The 20,273-nt window shown below is 36.2% G+C and overlaps 1 protein-coding gene across 3 annotated transcripts in view; it reads right to left on the bottom strand.

Moving 5' to 3' along the window:
• Positions 1-20,273, bottom strand: part of ASCC3 (activating signal cointegrator 1 complex subunit 3) — a 268,045-nt gene that overhangs the window by 233,935 nt on the left and 13,837 nt on the right. For 2 of the 3 annotated variants that reach the window (XM_082047295.1, XM_082047293.1), the window contains exons 2-4: positions 20,035-20,178; positions 19,066-19,216; positions 15,616-16,199 (exon numbers count right to left, since the gene is read on the bottom strand). In XM_082047295.1, coding sequence (XP_081903421.1) covers positions 15,616-16,199; positions 19,066-19,216; positions 20,035-20,124 — 825 coding nt within the window. In that variant the 5' untranslated portion in view covers positions 20,125-20,178. Of the gene's footprint in view, positions 1-15,615; positions 16,200-19,065; positions 19,217-19,453; positions 19,564-20,034; positions 20,179-20,273 lie in introns of those variants that run through there. The other variant, XM_082047294.1, reaches the window with a different exon arrangement.

The raw sequence follows: 20,273 nt of genomic DNA, 5'->3' as shown, positions 1-20,273 counted from the left end.
CACCATAACTTGAATAGGAGACAACAGATGCGTATTTCATTCTGTAGTGAGAGCAAGCCACAAAATAGGGGTAAGGGGTAAGAAATTCTGGCTTTATTCTGCAGGAAACATACTTATAGAGGAAGTTTCTGTATCAGAATCAAATATCCAAAATATTTTTTTCAGATACTTATAATACAATGGTGGTTGGCACAGAAATGTTTTCTACAAAAGACAAAAATATGCAGATAATTATAAGGGTCAGCAATTCATAAATATGAATTAAGAAGAGGGACTTGGCGAAGCACAGAACCATTTGCCTCTAGTTCAACTCTTCTGCTACCCTAAAGTACAGTGACAACACATGAGAAAATGCCGAGCAGTTAGCTCATCTTGCTTAAAGGAGGTAGAAGATGAATAGCAGCAAGGGACTCTAATACAGAAAGCAAGTTTTATCCTAATTAGGAGAGCGATTAAGATCTCCGTGGAAGGCTGACAGGCCAGCAGGCTTCCCCAGGGAAAGAGCCCGAACAGCCTCACGCCTTTGCTTGTGTCGACCAGCCCCAGGCTGCACGCTCCAACACCCTGGGTGGCCAGATGCCCAAGTGGGCAAAAAGGAAACAAGTTTCCTTCCATAATACTTTAGGAGTGTGCAGAAAAGAAGAAAAAGGGTTTCAGCTAACAGAAGATTAATTTTTACCCTAGCTTTCAACGAAGCAAAACCTAGCAAGTCATTCCGTGCATTTAGCAGCACGTGAACTAACAAACAAGGTTTAAGCCTCTTCAGTAGCTTCCAAATGTGACAGAGAGAGACAGAAATTTCCAGAGATCTGAAGGAGCCACGGGACCGCTCTTTGTGCTTCTTGCTCTCCTCCTCTGCACAGCCACAGCATGAGCGCTGCAGCATTAGCACACACCAGTGAGCCACCAGTAAAGCACCAGCACAAACTCCTCCTGGGCTGGCGAAGCTGCAGGGCTCATGGTGGAGCAGACACCAGGTAACAGAAACCACTCAGCACCGAGAGCCACAGGAAACTCTGCCTCAAGCAGCTGTGGGTTTGGGTTTTTGTGAGGGGTTTCTCACCTTCTATAAAATAATTTGGAGGAGAGTGATTTTGTATCTAGTTAATGAGTGAGCCCTAATCTTTCAGGTGCCATTGGACTGCATTTCTTGCAGATCTTGTAGTTCTCTACATGGATTTGAAAAGAACTTCTCAGCATCAAAGAAAATATAAAGGGAAAAGTTCTATCAGGTACAGACTGGCTCACTCTAGAAAAAGATCTCATTATGTTTAATGATATATTTAAGCTGATTCAAAAGTTATGAATACATCAAGCCTCATACGACCTCAAAGATACAAGAAGCTTTCAGTACAAAATTGAAGTAAAAGAGTTGACAGGAAAGAGGAAAAGTTACTGACAGGAAGGAAAGCAACTAGCTCTTAGTAGCAGGATGAAGCCTAACGTCTCTTGGCTCTCACTGTGGCTCTTTCATCATTTCTTAAGTTCTGTCGTCAAAAACCAGCACTCAAACACCATTCAATTTGGTTTCTTATGAAGGGAGACAGCATGGCTCTGTTTTCACAAAAAGACAAAGTTTCCTGTCATCCTTGGGCTTTCAACAGGCCTTGGACATCAACAGAGCTGTATACTTCTGATTTAAAAAAAGAAGGCCACAACTATAAAAAGAAGAAAACTGTATCAAAAATAACTGGATTATTTTCTCTATATGAAAAGGAAGCAGGTAAACTCTATGGTCAAGAATAATGAGACCCAAGCTTTGTATTATCAGAATATGAAATTCTCAGTAATTTTAATAAAATTACAAAGAGAAGAATATGAGCTTGAAAAGCCAGTCTCATGCCAAGTTAGAAGCTTTGATGATAATATAAAGATAAAACACCACAGGGGTGATTCACATATGCCTGTACTTTCCCATAATGGGTACTGCTTTTATGAACTAGGTAATGGGGAATAAACTTTGTGACATGTTAATTTGTTACAGCTAGAAAGTCCTTCTACTGAACAAAAGGAAGAGTCACTTTGCCACTTGAAACCAAACATGTTTTAAGAGATAAATTGCTCTGTCATGAAAATACCTGTGAAGCAAGGGTACACACACCCACAAAAATAAAGACAATGTTATAATTTCATGATACATTAAGGAAAATGCAGATTAAAGTTATATCAACATAGTATCACATCCAAAGCTTTTAACTGGTGTTGCATTAACATAGCAATGAACATTTGAATTAGTTGCTTTTAAGTCAAAATGGATGTTAAGCAGCAGCTTTTTGAACTATTCTCCCAAAGGAGCCTCCCTACTTCTTTATTAATTTTAACCAATGAATAATTTCTAAAGACAGCTTGAATTTTGTTTATTTTCTATTATGCAAATAAATTCCTATAGTAAACTTGTGTGATGGTTACTAAGAGACAAATCTAACAAATTAATTTTAGTCAACATTTATATGAAAGTAATACAGCAGCTACAGAAATTCAGTCTGTCCTTAGGAAAGATCCCTGGCAAAAGTCTTCTAAGTTGTCGAAGTACAAAAGAGGAGACACACTGAATTCAGAGAAGTTTGGAGATGAAATTTCTGGTTGACTTCAGGACGAGTATAAGCAAACAGTAACAGAATAAATGTGAACTATTACAAAATTACTCTGACCATGATCACTTCCTGTTCTTTCTTATGTCTGACACAAAGGGACTCGGAAATCCAACTACCAGATATTACTCTTTCATGTATTCTAACAAACCTCTTAACTATAATACTAAAGCTTGGGATTCATAACCATTTCTAAACATTCAGGCAAGGATCCTAGATAGGTTTCCTAAATGAATAGCTAACTTTATGATCACTAGTAGATTAGTAACAATCACTAATAAGGCTGGTTGAAGAGCTCTCCAGAAGCAAAAGACGAGCATTTCTGGAAGTCAGGTAAGTACTTCCATTTCCTTCTGCCACAAAAAAATAACCTATTTATAAATTTCTGAAGTGCCTTATACAGTTTTTAGATAACATTTTAGCCATTACTTCAGACTTTGTTTGATACTGAAAAAAAAAAAAATATATATATATATATATATATACACCAAAGTAACGGTGGTTCAGTTAGCTATTCCCTATACAAAACTGGATATTGAATGTTTATTGAAATAATAATGATGAAATCCTGATTCTCAGTGTCTGCTTAAAGCCCTCACAGGTATCTGAACTTCCATGTCCAAATGGAGCAGTTGGGTAACTTAGAGCATCCTGAAGAACATCTCACAAGAAGGAGAACACTGCTCTGTGTCTAACAGTTCTGAGAGTTGATGCTCATGCACATTTCTTATAACAGGGAAAACTGCTCAGTTACTGCAAAAGCTATGCTAGCATTGGAAACAAACTCACCTAGAATGTGAAAGTTAACTGAAACTCTTGGTGAGATTTTTCCTCACTAAGAAGAACAGCCAATATTTACAAAGCGTTTGTTTCATGCTGCCAGTCTATTGCTATCCTCTCCCTCTCTCTGAGTGCCTTTTCCTGCAAGCCACAGTCCATCAATGTATTACTCCCACACTAAATATGTTTGTACTACTGCTGCTTCTTCACATCAAGCCAGACTGCCAATTATTTTCTCATATTTCATTTCCTCAGGTTTCCATGCTTTATTTCACAGGCTACTTTCTATACGATAGACCTCCTGTGAACCCTTTTCCAATCTTTTAGCAACTCCTATATTTAGCAATGATGAAGTCATCTTCTCAAACTGCTTTGTCTATCGATATGATGTCTATACTAACACATTCTCCTCTTAAGATCAACTGTGAAGTGTAACACTGAAAGTATCTGGCAGTGCTTACAATGAAGGTCTTTAAAGTCTTTACAATGGGATACAAGCATACAGAGGTTGATGTTTATTTTACATTTTCTGGTTCTGGCTTTTTTGAGGGGTTTTATGTTTGTTTGTTTTATTTAAATATCTACATACCTAGATGCATATTTTATATTTTCAGCACCTGCATTTTTTTAAATAATGCCAGTTTAACTAGCATGCAGGATATTTCAGATTTGATTACGTTGAGTAAGGAGAGTGGTTACTCCTTATTCCAAAATTCCACCTGAAAATCCCTTCACTCAACTAAATTCCAGACTTTTATTTCATTCTTTAATTAACATTAAGAAGGAAAGGTTTAATGACTTCTACATATCAAAAGAAAGTACCACAATTTTTTGCTGTTCTTACACGTAGCCTCTACAAACCTAATTTCCACAAACTTAGAGCTTAAATAAACATTACCGAGCAATGAATTAAAATAATATATAACTACTTATATAATATACTATATTTACACTATATATAATAAAGTGTAATACAAGATGCTGAAGCACAGAATGCCTTTGTTGCTTTCTGCAGAGTCCATGCCTGGCTCCAGCACGGCATTAACATGTTAAGTTTAAAGGCCTGGAGAACTTCTATAGCATGACAGAAATGTACACCTGAGACACTCCAGTTTGGCATTAAATATCCAAGATTTTCTCTGTACTAATGAGTTTCTGAAAGCTGATTCACAACATCTTTTGTCTCTTATGATAAATAACTAAGTAATAAACATGACAGATCATAAAAATAGTTCATGCTCTAAAATATGCTGTTTAGTCAAAGTTTTTATGACAAAAAAAAAAAAATCGTGTAATTTAACCCTTTTTTCCATTTTGAAAAAAAAAGTTGCAGTATGACTACCCCTCTGTAACATGAGCATTCAGTTTTTGCTAAATGTTTTATGCAGGCATTACAATATCTGCTTATATTAGTTGTTTAAGACTATTTTACTAACAGTGTAAAACTCATTAAACTAGTTAAAATCATTAAAGAGTAGTTAACCAGTGAGTGTGTAACTAGATATCCAGTTCCTCTCTGGGAAAATCTCATAAAAATGAAACTGCAACATAACATTAAAGCTTTTCTACGTGTCAAAAATTTCCAAAACCACATAGAAATACATGTTAGTGCAATCATATTTTGTAATAGCTGATATTTTACGTGCACGGCCAGTAAAACAGCACCATGTGTATACACAGTTCAGAAATCACCTCTGTAAAAGAAGCTAAAAACATAAGCACAGAATAAGACAAGTAGTAAAAACAGAACTCTTTTGAAATCAAGGACAAATCCACTTATTGTAATGATTCTAGTATTTTATCCTAGAGGTTTTGTCTTTACACTTCCACATGTTTAATTATTATTTCAAAATATATTCAATTTTTGCATTTCTTTCACTTTGGACAATCTCATGAGCCATTTCACCACTGACTTCAGTTTCTGGCCAATTTAATTTTCTCATTCACTAACAAGCTGTACTGTTTACTTATGCCTCAGTACATCATGCTATTTATTGTATTTCAAAACGTGTTTCCCACAACACTTCCTATAAAGATTATATACTAAAGCTACTTATATTAGCCTCAAGTTCTGCTAAATTGCATTTTGACACCGAAGTTGTTTTTCTCCACCTAATAATGGCTTGATGAAAACCGTGCAGGGAAAACAACAGCCTTGCACTGAGCTCTTAGAGCACCTTTGGTTCTGCTTCAGATGATTCAGAAAAGCCGCAGCTGGGAGTTCTAAGCCTGAAGAACAGCAGGTTATACAGAAAAGCCAAGCTTTGGCTTTGACAGAGAACTTTCTGGGAATACTGAAACATGTGTAATTAGACTGATGTGCCAAGCTAGTGAGAAGTAAAACTGCGTTTCCAAGAGCAGAACATCCATATTTGATATTTGGAGGAGTTAACCATTTGCAAAGTCCAATATCATGCACTATACACAGCACCAAAAAGCTGATGCTTCACGTCATATTTTGCTCAAGGAAATAAATCTCCTTTCACACCTGCATGCTGCACTTTCCTGATGGAGAAGGTCAGCTTGTAACTAGGGGAATGGCTATGCAGCATATGCAAACAAGCTCCATTTGCCTCTGAGACAAGCCAAAGTGTTAGTCAAATATTGAGCCAGAGCCAATTGCACCTTGCACAGATAATGCAGCCTGTTTCTCTAAAGCATCTCTCTTGGAGCCTGCACAGTATGTCAGAAGAATGATCTCAAAACTACACCTGAGCACCACACAAGTCTGCAAAAAATAAAACATCGAAGCACTTTTCACAGTCAGTATTATAATGTGAACTGTGATGAGTTCAGAGCTTTTAATATAAACTACATATTCAGACCACCCAGACTCTCCACACAGACCTGAGAATTGTTAAACTCAATTTAGGTTTAGAAATGAGAGTTAAATGTTTCTCAGGTCAAGTTTTTGGATACTAATATCCAGAACATGTAGTTTTTATTTGTAAAATGTAACAATAAAGTTCTGACTACTCTTGAAAAAACAAAACAAGTAGAGAGAACAGTGTCTGCAGTGTGTGCTACTGACAAACAGCACACTAAGTCACTACTAGGAAACAAAATCTACACACACCTTCTTAGTCTTATTCTGAAGTAATGAGAATTTGTGCAATGCTGACAATGCTCTTCCATTTCCTTACCTGAAGTAGTGAGCAAGTGTGTGCAACCTGTAGGAATTCAAAAATCCTTTTGTAGCTGGTTTGCATTATAAGCTCTAAAATACGCTCTTTCCTGTTGAACTGTATTTCAATGTCATTTCACAATGTCTTAGCTTACACTTGAAAAGAATTTAAATGTTCACATAAATAATGTTAGGCTTTTAAAGGACGTTAGAAATTTGGTAATGTAAATTAAGACTGTATGTATGTTCTCTTAAGAGAATAATGACCATTACAAATTCCTGTTTAATGCATGAAAGTAAATGAATGATTTCTCTGAACAACAAATGCCCGTTATTTATGGATACTTAATTTGGGAGGCCAATTTAACACATCTGAAATCAAGGTCACTTTAAAAACCTAACTGAGATTACTTGCAACACAAGGACTATTTATTTCCTGTATACCATAATTCATTAATTAAGTTACAAAGAAGGTTAAAATAGAAGTACTCAAAAGGCCCACTCTGCTTATTTATTATGAGATTCTACTAACAAGGAAATTGTTAGAAAACAAATTTTTTAACTTAAAAAAAGAACATTTTAGGGTAAAGAATATTTTATGCTTTATTTTAATGCAATAAATTCACAAGAAAAAAAGAAAAGTTAATACAGAATTAGGAGTAAATATAATGGGATAATTTTCTCAAATTACTTCTACTTATTCAGTTGAATTGACAGGACCACAGAATGGTTGAAGCTTGAAGGAACCTCCAGAGGTCATGTAGTCTCTCCAGCCTTGAAGACTACACAACTTACTGAGCAAAGTGCTCCTGTGTCTGACCACCCTCACAGTGACAACAACTTTTATGTTTACATGGAACATCCTGTATTTCAGTTTATACCCTTTGCCTCTCATCCTGTCACTGGATATCAGCAACAGGAGTCTGGCTCCATCATCTTCACTCCCTCATCTCCTGAGCCTTCCCTTCTCCAGGCTGAAGAACCACAACTCCCTCAGTCTCTATGTGTAATGTCAGATGCTCCAGTCTCTTCATCATCTCTGTGGCCCTTCACTGGACTCAGTCCAGTATGCCCATTCTGGACATCACCCTAGCGCCTTCAGATTTTATTTGTTCATCTTACTGCTCAAAGTAGGGTAATCAAATGCATAAGAGTATGATGTTAATTAAGAAAGCCTAACATTTAAATAATAAAAACGCATAGTTTTCATGGCTTTTGCTCTGTGCTGCTTGCCTTCCTCCCCATTTTATAAGCAAAATGAAACAAGAATAGCTAACAATAAATTCATATTATCAATAAAGTTAAAACAAGCATAGTTGATTACATGAATTCTCCAGAATAAGCGAGGAGCACTGATCGGTCGAGACACACATTTTGTCACGATCAAGCTATCACATGAAACGGATAGTCTGGAACAGGCTGCCCAGAGGGGTTGTGGAGTCTCCTTTTCTGGAGACATTCAAGATCCACCTGGAGACACTCCTGTGTGATCTGCTCTGGGTGAACCTGCTTAAGCAGGTGGGTTGGACTAGATGATCTACAGAGGTCCCTTCCAACCCCAACCATTCTGTGAAATGCAGTATCGCCACTGTATCACTAATTTTTAATCATAACTTTTTAACTTCAGGGGTGGGGTGCAGTGAGGGATGAAGCTTTGTTCAAATAAGAGGGGACATCATCAGATAAAGTAAGTGATGGTAATCCAAGAACTGTGGGGCTTTTTGAAAAATAATCACAACAGATGAAGGTGGTATTTAGCCAGCCTCACAAAATACTCTTTCCCTGAAGCACTATAAAACACCAGGTGTCGTTTCCCCCTCAAAAAAAACCAAATACAACAGTGAACTTTATCCAGGAAAATTTAATGGGTCTTATCTCCTTCATCAACCCATCTATTTATAGAGTAACATACTACCCAATATTAATATGGATATCAGAAATTAATTCAGCAACCAGTATTAAAAAGAAGCATATAGGCTTTCTATGTTGTAAAGAAATATACATCTTTCTATAGTATCCATGAGATACACAATAAGTTTCCTTGGGGGAAGAAAAAAAAAAAAAAAGAAAAAGAAATCAACTGTATATGAAGGGCTAGGGAAAAAAAAAAAAGTATTTTCCATTGATTGCTGAGCTCTACAGTTTCCATTCTGATCAGAATTAACAACACTGACCAGTCCTGTTTTACCATGAATGACGTGCCCTGTGACTTGCAAGCTGCAATGTGAGGCTGCTACTTCTCTTGTCAAATCTGTCCATTATGTTTTGGTTTAAACATGAAAAAATTCTAAAAAAGTGTCATTGCTGCAGGCTGAAGTATACACAGTTTTGGGAATACTACTTAGTTTTTAAGTATCAGGAAAACACACTGAAATCCAAGTTTATCTCACTCAGAAAAAGACTTGATAATCTGCGAATACCTTTTATTTTCTTTTATTAAAGGATAGTTGCAGTTTTAGATGTGAATTTCCTTCTTATAAGGAACTGTGTGTGCTTCTAGAAGATGGGAACGCTATACTAGATTTGACTGGGTAGATTGGAAACACTTCATAAAGGGGACTACAGAGAAAAAAAAAAAGGCAAACCAAACTAATCTCCTTCTATATGTTTCTTTAATTTATTTGCTCATGTGCCTACATCAGGGAATAATTTTAGTGACTTTTGCTTTGAAAGAATCCAGGCCTGTTTTCCATTCTGAGTTCTGCAGACCAGCTGACTTTGCCATCTAGGTCCCCGACTGTAGCACTAATTTCTCTTCTGAAAGGGAAATTGACTCTTAATAATTAAGAGTGTTAATTACTACCCTGGTACTATAATTCATTTCAATTTTAAAATTTAAATTCAAATTTGTCACTGGTTAAAGAACTACATTTGATTTGGGATACAAGGATAAGGTGGTTAAAGAGAAAGGAGTATGGATATAAAAATGATCACATCAAACATAGGAACACAATTCGGAGAGCTCACAGTTCTCACAGCTTGAGTACAAGATAATAATTCATAAATCTTCAAAATGTGACACATGAAATTGTAGGTCAAGGAATACACATCTACAAGTGCAATAACACCGTGGATAAGAAAAATATAAATGTGATTGGAGAAGAGTTAAAAAAAATATATTTAAAAAATAAAGACACACAGGTACCTGGAAAATGGCATAAATGTAGCATATGCTTACTGATGATACATTACTTGGTTTAACACTTCATTAATCTAGAAAATGAATAAATAGCAGTATTCTCACATCTGGACTTCATTTAAAACGTTGCCATTTTCCACATGAGGACTTGTTAAATTCATGGAGATAAGCATTAATAGAAGAATTAAAGTTGTCAACTGCCTGAAGGGTAAATGAATGGAAAGGCAGTGTTGAAAAGGCATAGCATCATCTGAAAAAAAAAAAGTCACAAGTGCAATTCTTTGATGATCATTTTTTAAATTGGTTTAAAAAAAAAGAAAAGATTACTGAAGCACAGGAAAAGTGACCATAAAACCAGCCCTGAAAGAAACTAAAAAGGAGATAACAAGGGTTCACTTTAACCACCCAGGCAACAAGACTCTGGAGCAGTCTTGAGGGGACAAGTTGAGACAAACTTTCCCACATTCTTTTATTATTTGAGTCTTCCTTAATTTAAGATACTGTATCACTGACAGAAAAGGTCCCTTCCACATTCTGTGAAAGTTTAAACAGATTTTGTTTTCCTTTACTCTTTTGTGCTTCTTTTGCAGAAGGGCTGGTGGCAGACACAGAGGAGCTTCCTGCCAGTTCGTTAAATTGACAAATTAGTTAAGTTCCTCTTGTTCTTGATCCCAAGAGCATTTACAAGTTCACCCAACAAAGCATACTGGCAGACATTTGTGATGGGATTAGAATCGGGCAACAGAAACAATGCAGATTAACTCAAGCGGAGAAAAAAAAAATCATTATATCGCCACCACTGACAAAGGCAGCTGAAGAAAAGTTACAGGCAGAAGCCTGAGAGACAATGGAGTTCCACATAGCAGAGCCATGGGAAAACTGTCTAAAAGCTCATTGCCACATCAAGCGTTCAGACACACAAACACCACACTGAAAAAAAATCCTACTTAATGAAACAACAAAATAATCTATTAAATTCCACTCTGAAAGAAGCATGGAAAGAACAGAGTCTCAGTAATATAGCTGTAATGTTCTGGCTCTAATGATGAGTGTATTACTGGATGGATCTATTAAGGAATACATACAGGAAGAGGTGCTGCCCAACTCCTGACCTCCTTTTTTCCCCCCCCCCCCCCCATTATATAAAAGCTATATTATTCCACAACTCATACTTTCCTGATTTCAGGTCTGCTTCGATTTGAAAGGAATGTTTTTGACCCTTGAATGAAAGATTCAGCACCTTCAAACTCCACGTTACCACCCTTTGGTCTCTTGCTGGTTTTCATCACCTGAACATTCTCAGGTGCTTATCACAACAAGGAAGAAGCCATATCTTACTTTTTCAGTAGGAATTATAATGAATTATTCTTAGAAATGAAATAAAAATGAATGTTTGTTTCCCACTATGACAGTTTTCAATACAGCTAGATTGTATTTAACTAAGGGAAGCCCTGGATGCTATAGTTTGTGTACATGTTACCTTTTAATTCAGAGAACTGAAGACAGTCACAGCTGTAAAGGAGACAAAAGAATCCTAAGCAGTAAACTTTTTGTGCCTCATTTTACAGGCAAATAAATGTATCATGTATAGAGATAAGTAAATATATGTACTACTCACATAATAATCAAACTACTACTTATTACGTAATTTTCTTGAAACAGTTTCACTTCGTAGCCTAGTGTTGTTCTAGTAATTTACACAGTGTTTAACATGATTTTGTCTGGGAAACACCACCTAATCTAACAGGCTGAATGATATTAAAGTTTCTTTATTTTATTTGGGCAACGTTCTTTCCTTGGCCTGAGATGAATAATAAATCACACATTTTTTCATAATCTGTACAGTATAAACTAGTTCTTAACACGATTCTGATTGCATTTCCTTTTTTCCTCTAGTTATTTTATCTCTATAGGAAATTTTTCCTGGTTTGTTACAGTAAAGGGATAATGCACCTCTCCATTAGTGTAAAAATAGACATCAGTATCTCCAAAGTACAATTCAGAAAAATTTTGCAGATAAACTATGACAAAAGTTCACACAAGAAAGACAGACAGAACAGCACAGAGCTCTCAAATGCCTCAAGCGCTCATTCTGAAAGCACCATATACTAGAAACTGAGTACTTGAACTGAAGAAATCACTGCGTACTAAGTTTTAATAAAAAATAATAATAAAAACCCACTACAGTTATTGGGAAAAACTCAATAGTTTGTCATTAGCTTTTTCTTGCTTTTTAAAATAACGGTCTTGTTACCACATCATTACCATTTCATACTCATCAACGAAATCTGACATATAGTAAAAAGCACGCTCCAGTAGCTGTTGTTTAGCTTTACTAGACTTTATGTCCCCAATGAAAAGCACATGTCCTAAACACTTAGAAAAATCTAAGTTATAACTCCCATATCACTCCAAGCATAAGAATCAATTTTCCTCTAATTAAGAGTCACCAGTGATGTGCCAGATAAACAAACTGTCCCAAAGGAAGTGTGGAATTTTCTTAAACAGTGAAAACAACGTATTTCTTCTACCTCACCAACCTTTTTAAACATAAGCCATACAGTGCTAGAGAAAGAAGCTCATTTCAATTCCTTGTAGGGTTAATTAAGTAGATAAGAACCTAAATAGCATACATGTGTGTGCCTATACATAGACTGCAAAAAAAAAAAAAACAACGCAGAATGTCACGCCTGAAATGATCTAAGAATGCTCATATTCTTAGTGTAATCTGGAATCTTAATAAGCTTTGCTTAAGGATCATTAGAGGTGTCCACTCACCAATATCCTCATCACCACCATGTTCTTTTCTTGTTTAATAATAAATAAGCAGTCATATGTTCCTAAACAGAATAGTCATAGCGTATTTCAAAATACGAAAATGTGTTTTATAGCTCTGGATTTTATTTACAAAGAACTATCCTTTCATATCAGTAGTTCTTCTTTTCTTGGTTTATAAAGAAAAAAAGAACTCTGTAGAGCAAAAAGACTTTGTCATGTATGCATCACCACAATTAATGTAAGATTTTCAGTATGCATGATAAATCACATACTTGTTATGCCATCTCATACATCAAACGTATGGTCTAGTTCTAGAATTGGCTTATCTTCAGGTCTAAAAGCCCCATCTGCTCTTACTGATGCCACCAGCAAAACTGCTTTAATAAAAAAAAAAAAATTCCCTAAGTAATGGCGAAGTCCAAAGCCCAGAATTTCAAGTCATAACTACTCTTACAGAGAGCACAATACAAATGACAGTTAGCTTTTAACAAAAGGTGATCAGGTTCAAATTAGTCTTACCCCTCTCCCTGCCCCCCACATTATGCAAAGAAAAATGAATTACTAAATAATTACAATGAATTAATAAATAATTACCAAGGGCAAGCATCAGATTTTGCACCTGGGACACAGCAACCCTGGCTGTACACAGACTAAGGAACAAGATGCTGGAGAACAGCTTCACGGAGAGGGATCTGCGGGTTCTGGTTGGCGGCAAGTTGAACAGTGTGCCCTGGCAGCCAAGAGGGCCAACCGTGTCCTGGGGTGCATCAAGCACAGCATTGCCAGCTGGACGAGGGAGGTGATTGTCCTGCTCTGCTCTGCACTGGTGCGGCCTCACCTGGAGCATGGTGTGCAGTTCTGGGCACCACAGGTTAAAAAAGATATTAAGCTACTAGGGAGTGGCCAGAAGAGGGCTACGAAGTTGGTGAAGGGTTTGGAGAGGAAGCCGCATGAGGAGTGGCTGAGGTCACTTGGTTTGTTCACCCTGGAGGAGACTGAGGGGAGACCTCATGGCAGCTACAGCTTCCTCACAAGGGGAGGAGGAGGGACAGGCGCCAAACTCTTCTCTTTAGTGACCAATGACAAAACCCAAGGGAATGTCAGGAAGATGTGCCAGGGGAGGTTTAGGTTGGCCATTAGGAACTAAGATTCTTCACCCAGAGGGTGGTGGAGCGCTGGAACAGTGTTCAAGAAGAGACTGGACAATGTCCTCAGACACATGGTGTGAACTGTGAGGTCATCCTGTGCAGGTACAGGAGTTGGACTCAATGGTCCTTGTGGGTCCCTTCCAACTCAGCACATTCTGCAATTCTGTCAGTCTAAGACTGTTGCAAGGAAAGGCAACGTGGGGGCAAAAATAAGGAGAATGGGGAGAAATTTTTTTTTTAATTACTAAGAGTTCTTAAAAATCCAAAGTAAGATACACATGTCAGACACTCAAGGAAAAGAATCCTATCCTCTCTCCAGCAACACAAAGAAAAGGACTGACTTTTGCTAAATCTGCAGAAAGGTATGTGTACATTGGAAAGTAAACCATTTTTTCATATGATCAAATTAAAAGTCCTGTAAATCCATCAAAACAGAAAATCTGCCAGAAAACATTTGTTCCAAAAACCAAAGGAAAGGATTTATTAGTGATCTACATAAAAACTGACAGCTTGCACTTCTGCCAATTGATTTAGCAATTCATTATGATCATAGAGTTGTAAAATATAGTTATTTCTTCTTGCTTCAAATGAAAGGCTTCAAGTATTTCACATTCTACAAATTAAACTTAGGTATAAAATAGGCATTATGCAGAAGTATGGAATTATTTCTGTATACTTTGTGACTACATCTGAAAAGTCTTTTGCTGATGTAGAAAAAAAAACCTTTATCTCTGTACAGTTAATAAACTTCAGGTCTCTATGGTAAATGAAGGTAATCTTTTTCATGTCTCATTCAGCATGCAAGTTTCTTTAACCAATCTCCTTCTCCAAGACCTGTTCAGTCTTCTTTGCAAACATGCATGAAAGTGTTACCTTTCAAATATATTTTAATGCAGTAGAAATTAGATCAGCTTCCCCTTATATGTACATTTAGGTTCTCAAACTAGAAGTTTATTTAAAAAAAAAAACAACACCACAAAACAAAAACAAAAAAAACAAAACAAAACAAAAAAAACCCCACAAAAAATAGCTCAAAGGACAGACAAAATGTGGTCTACTTACTATCAAACAAAACAAGAACGTGACTTTAGCATTACGCAACAGACATCAATTAATAGTTAACTAATTCTAAGATTAAATATTCAGGTCCTCTATCACTTAATGTTTTTGTTCAGAAGAATAAAATCTGCAACTATAATAGAAAAATTCCAGCAAATTTTCAATACACTGTCTGTCACAAGATTGTCTATCATCAGTTGTATCTCTATAGCAAATTTTCAAAATTTAAAGTCTTTCTGAAAAGTTACTTTGACAATTCAAGTAGGAAAAGCAGGGCAAGTAGGAAAAATAAAGTAAATATAACAGAAAGGTGCACAGGAAGAAGCAATTAGCAAACTGCAGGAATTCTTTCCCAATTTAATTGAAAAACAGTCCTCTCTTGCCTAGATTCATGCAACCATCTCTCCTGCACATGCCTGGAAAGCCTCTTCACCAGCCTTTAATCATAACCTTCCCCTTTCCACCACTACACTTATCCTTGAACTCCAGCCTCTCGGTAGCTCTTCCCTCTTGCTCAAGTTTTCTCTGCCCTTCTTATGATAAGCCCTCCTTATCAAAAGAGATAGGAGGAATATGACAAAGTTTTAAAGCGGCACCTCTTGCGCAGTCCTCCAACTTTCCTTCCAGCAACTGGAAGGCTCTGAAACTAGAGATGGAACATGTCCAAGAAAGTTAAGTTTGGTTTGGCTTTGCAAACTCTCACACTTCTATATGGTAGCTTAAACTGGTGACTGCTTAAAAAGAAAGTATGGAGAAGCTGAGCAAATGGAAAAAATAAATAGCCTGTCTTATGGGAGAATGTATTCACATAAAGTTCATGCTGCATCCATCTTCTGCCTGGTTAATTAAGACACTGCCATGTAATTTTTCTGAAGACCAAAAGAAAAAAAGCATAGACAACGCCTGGATAAAGTATGTGGACATAATCCAGTATGAAATAATTTGATATTTGTGGAGCATTCAAATACATGCAGTACGGTTAATACACTACTGTACCTCATTTTGAAGTTCATCGCCACTTTTGCTAGAAGCGAGCATCTCGTACAAAGTACAGCAGAGGTCTTCTGTTGTTGGCCCTCCAGGGGTACCCCCTTGAGATTCATTCAGATACTTTCCAACTTCACACCATAAAAAAGAATCATCTACTTTTTCCAAAGACTTGAGACCAGATTTCTCATCACAGTAATTCTGTAAGTGATTCAGCTGGTTATTCAGAAATTTGTTGTAATCTAAGCTTATAATTCTCTGCTCATCGGCTTCACCATTCACAGGCAGCTCCTCAGAGTGATCCAAATCATGCATGTCAAATGAAAACACTATATTTTTACCGAAGAACACTCTGTTATCACAATTTTGCTCTTCAGCCATCTGCATGAGGGCTGTAAGTTGTTCTTCAGTGAAGTGAGAAGCAATCCGACATGTGGCATTACAAGCTGCAGTAGCAGATGATGATGGAAATGGCCCAAACATCTGCTTGATCGCCTTTGTCTCATCATGGCCAACGCATTCTTTCCTGTGAAATGTCTTAAAGAGAAAAACAGCTCCGCTTTCAATTGCTTCTTGTCCATTTTCAGCTCCAACTGTTAACAAAACCAAAAACAAATGTAACTTTATACACTTCAAACTAATTCTCCTTCATTGCCTATAACATAACTGTATTCAATTTCTTGCTGCAAGTCTCATCAGAGATATGAAATGAAGACCATAACAGCAAGTAGCAATTGTTGCAAGGTACTGAAGTATAAAAGGTATACGATAATAAAGCATCTGTCTTCATTATCCTTGCACTTGCTAGAAATTCATATTAAGGATTACCAATGTTTTCATATCTTTCCAAATAAAAGGAAAAACTTGCCTGAGGTCTTAAACTCACAGTAGCATATTTATGAGCTTTTTTAAGGTAACAAATTTCCACTTTGTATCAATTCACTGCCTAATCTGAATATTCATAACAGACTAAGTGTACAGAACTCTGCTGGGTATTACTACATTCTTGTAGTAATTCCCAGTAGATTTACTACATTCTTGCAGTAATTCCCAATAGAATTGCTACAGAATGTGTGTGTGTTTGAAAAATTGCCCAAAGAAATTAAAGCAAATAAATGCATGAATTTAGATTGATATTCACAAAATACCATATTAAGCAAATAAAAAATATAGTATTAGAGAAAAACATGAATTTACCTCTTATACAAATATCCGCAAGGCACTCAAGGAAAACATAAGCAAAGCCACCATATGAGAAACCTAAATGTCACTACTAACCAAGATTTTAAAAGTCATTACACAGAACAAAATAACACCCCAACCAACCAACAATAAAAACAGCCAGCACACTGGGGTTTTTGTTTGTTTTATATGAGGTCAACATACAATGTTTTTTTTTAAGTTAAAAGTTGTGTTCTAAAAAGTCGGGTAGGTTACTCTGACATTTTCAGTAGAATTAGCACTTCTTACAGGATTGCACAATTTTTACAACATCTTAAAAGCTTACTGTCGAGATTTACAAGCTGCTATTGTCCAGATGTGTTTACCTGGTCAATTCTTTAGTTATATTAAGGCAACATCGTTACTCGTGAGGATTCAACTTAGGTCATGTTTAACCCCAGCAGAAGTTTTGGTGGTTTGGTTGGTTGGTTGGTTTTAGTTTTGTTGTTTTGGTTTTTTTGTTTGTTTTTGTTTGCTTGTTTTTTTCCCCACAATGTAACAGGAAAAAGCAAAAGAAATCCAGCATAAGCAGGTGAAACAATGCTGAGTAACTAGAAACATCAAATACAAATGGAGGTGCTTAAAGATTCAGTATTTCTGGTGAATTTCCCAATGGTGCACTTTGAAAAGCTAAAAAATATATAGACGGCACTGGAGGTGATATTTACAGGATAATTAGCTAACTATGTGCAGAAGATACATGATAAAGATAAGTACACATACGTATATGTAAATACATCTCAAAGGAAAAAGGTGGTTTGGCCTCCCTCTCAGCATTAGCTATATAGGAATCACAGAAAGAAAACCCCAACATCTGAAAACTTACAGACCTAAGTCCAGCTGTATGAACCTCACTTAAAGGCACTTGTGTCAGAATAGAAGTACATGTTATTAAAGAGCAATTGTACTGAAGGATTTGAGAAAAGCTTCTCAGGTTTATTATGTGCTAACTCTCCTTTGTTATCAACAACTATTTGTGCAAGCATCTTTTTATAAAATCCTACACATCCCCTCTAAACATAATGAGCCAGTCAAGGTGGCAAGAGATGCACTACTTGAAGCTACTCTTTCCTTTTTATTTTTAAGCTAATCAGATCATTTCAGTAAGTGACATTTTCCCCATAAGGGAAATCAATATTACAGTATATGTTGCCTAAGCTGAGATTTCATTTCCTTGAAACTAAGCTAAAAAACACATATACGCAATTCCCTTTCCCTACTATACATTTCTGATGACAATGGTTGGAACAGTACTGTCAGTCCAGTTTGTGCCTCAGTCACCCTAATCCATTCTGGTTTGTGTCTCCATAACATTACACATCTTTATTTAGAAGTATCAAAGCTGATGGTTTCTTTCTAACTTGTTCTAACTAAATAATCATGCATTTGTTTTCATTTGTTTTGTCCTCTCCACTCAATCAAATGAAATTTTACCACTATTATTTTCAAGTCTTTCAGTTTGCTCTACCTACCCACCATACTCTCAATCTTATTACTTAGAGTTCTACTCAAGATATTTGAAACACAACCAGAAAAGGAGAAAATATACCTACTAGACTGAAATGAAAAATTCTTAAATATGTGGCAGCTAGAACTGTAGCCATGTGCTCCGTTTATGAGCTGATTAACTTAAATTCTGCTAACAGCACAAGCTGAATTAGTTTTAGTCTGCCAATCAAAAACTAAATTTCCAATCAAACTAAGTTTTTACATTTTCTTTGCCGTAATATATGTTCAGTTTTAAAAGCCTAGTTACAGATGAGTGAAATTTATTATTTATTTCTCTCTGCAACAAACACTTCAAGCAGAAAACATATTTTACATTTTTATCTGCCTATGTAGCAGTCCAGTTTCTCACAATACCAATCACATGGGATTAGACAACACCAAGATCGTTCTCTTCACGGAGCACTGCCATTCCAAAAGAAGTTGCTGCTGCTTTTGCTTACCAAAGGTCAAACACAAACCATACCACATGCTACACAACAATACTATCAAAAAGCAAGAATATCTACATTTTAAAATATAATTTTGTTGCTATAAGACAGAAAGCCAAACTGTGCATAGACATAACAGATAAACTGGAGTTTCAAAGATATTTCAGGGCAAGACTGAAGTGAAGGTAGAACTAAAATTGTACCAGTATGCAAAGTATGTAGGCAGAAAGCAGCTTGAAAAAAAAACCAAAACACTAAACAAAACAGTCTATTATTAGACTACTAGAGAATGGAAACATACCTATTTGTTTTGCAGCTTGTAATATAGTTTTTAAATCACCATTTACAGTTTGATGTTCTTTTTTGTCCAAATTGTCATCAACAAACTTTATTATCTTCTTCCAAGTAAGATCAGAGTTTAGCAACTGTTCATGCAGTTTTGATCTTTTAGTCTGAAAATGCAAAATATTTGTGTTTTTTTATTTATTATTTCAAATTAGTATAGTGAGGTTCCTTTAAAATTAAACATTAGATAAAACAAAACAAAACCAAACCACACAACTCTTTCCAGTTGCATTCAGTGAGTATGTAGTAACAATGGCAAGCAGTTTTCCTGTTACCCGTTCTTTACACTCTTGTGCATAAGCAAGGAGGAAGACACACACACACACACACATTCACTACTTTACTCTTTCCAAGGGAGAATTCTCTGTAAAGCCAAACTCTTGCAACTTCAAGAGATTTATAGCTCCCAGGATTCCAAATTCATTTCATGTTACAGGTTCCCACAATGCGTTTTTTGCTGTAATGTACTACTTCTTAGAAAAAAAAAAAAGTACCTAAATTCAGTATAACTAAATTTATTTAAACATCCCCCAGCAAGAATCCAAAGTAAACTTAATATTTGAAGGTAAATGTTTGGCTCCCCAGCTCTGCTAAGCTTGCAGCTAAAAACACACAAGCCCAATCCAACCTAAATAAGTTTCTGAAACAAAAAGCAGCAGGACCATAATAACACAGCCAAGTGATGCTGTTCACACAGCATGTCATAACTGTAAGGGCCTAGCAGAAATCACAGAGTTACAGCAAAACTGACTCTGAGTGAGGACAATATGAAGGATTGCACAGGAAACTACACACACTCTGCCCAGTCTTGCTTGCCTGCTCTTATGAAGTAGCAAGGTAAATTAAGTAAGCAAACAATTTTTGTTATATACACGCTAATACTTTACAACTATGCTTTGGAAAAGGGAAAAAAAATAATCTTTACCGTTAAGTCAGCTAATTCTTCACTGTAATCCTCATGTTTAGTGACATTTGAAAAGGAGCGTAAAGCGCCCGTAAGACGAGGCAAGGCCATCTGTTACTCATTCAGTGATCCATAGGATGAGAAAGTAAATCCCAGTTCAAGCACCTAGATGAGAACAAAACAAATAACATAACTTTGTTAATGCTATAAATACAAACTGGCATCACAAACTTTGAAGACCTTTTTGAGCAAGGAGAACT

This window comes from Streptopelia decaocto, assembly GCF_964273445.1.
Source record: "Streptopelia decaocto genome assembly, chromosome: 3".
NCBI classification, from domain to species: Eukaryota; Metazoa; Chordata; class Aves; order Columbiformes; family Columbidae; genus Streptopelia; species Streptopelia decaocto.
This window is presented reverse-complemented; position numbering and strand designations above follow the sequence as displayed.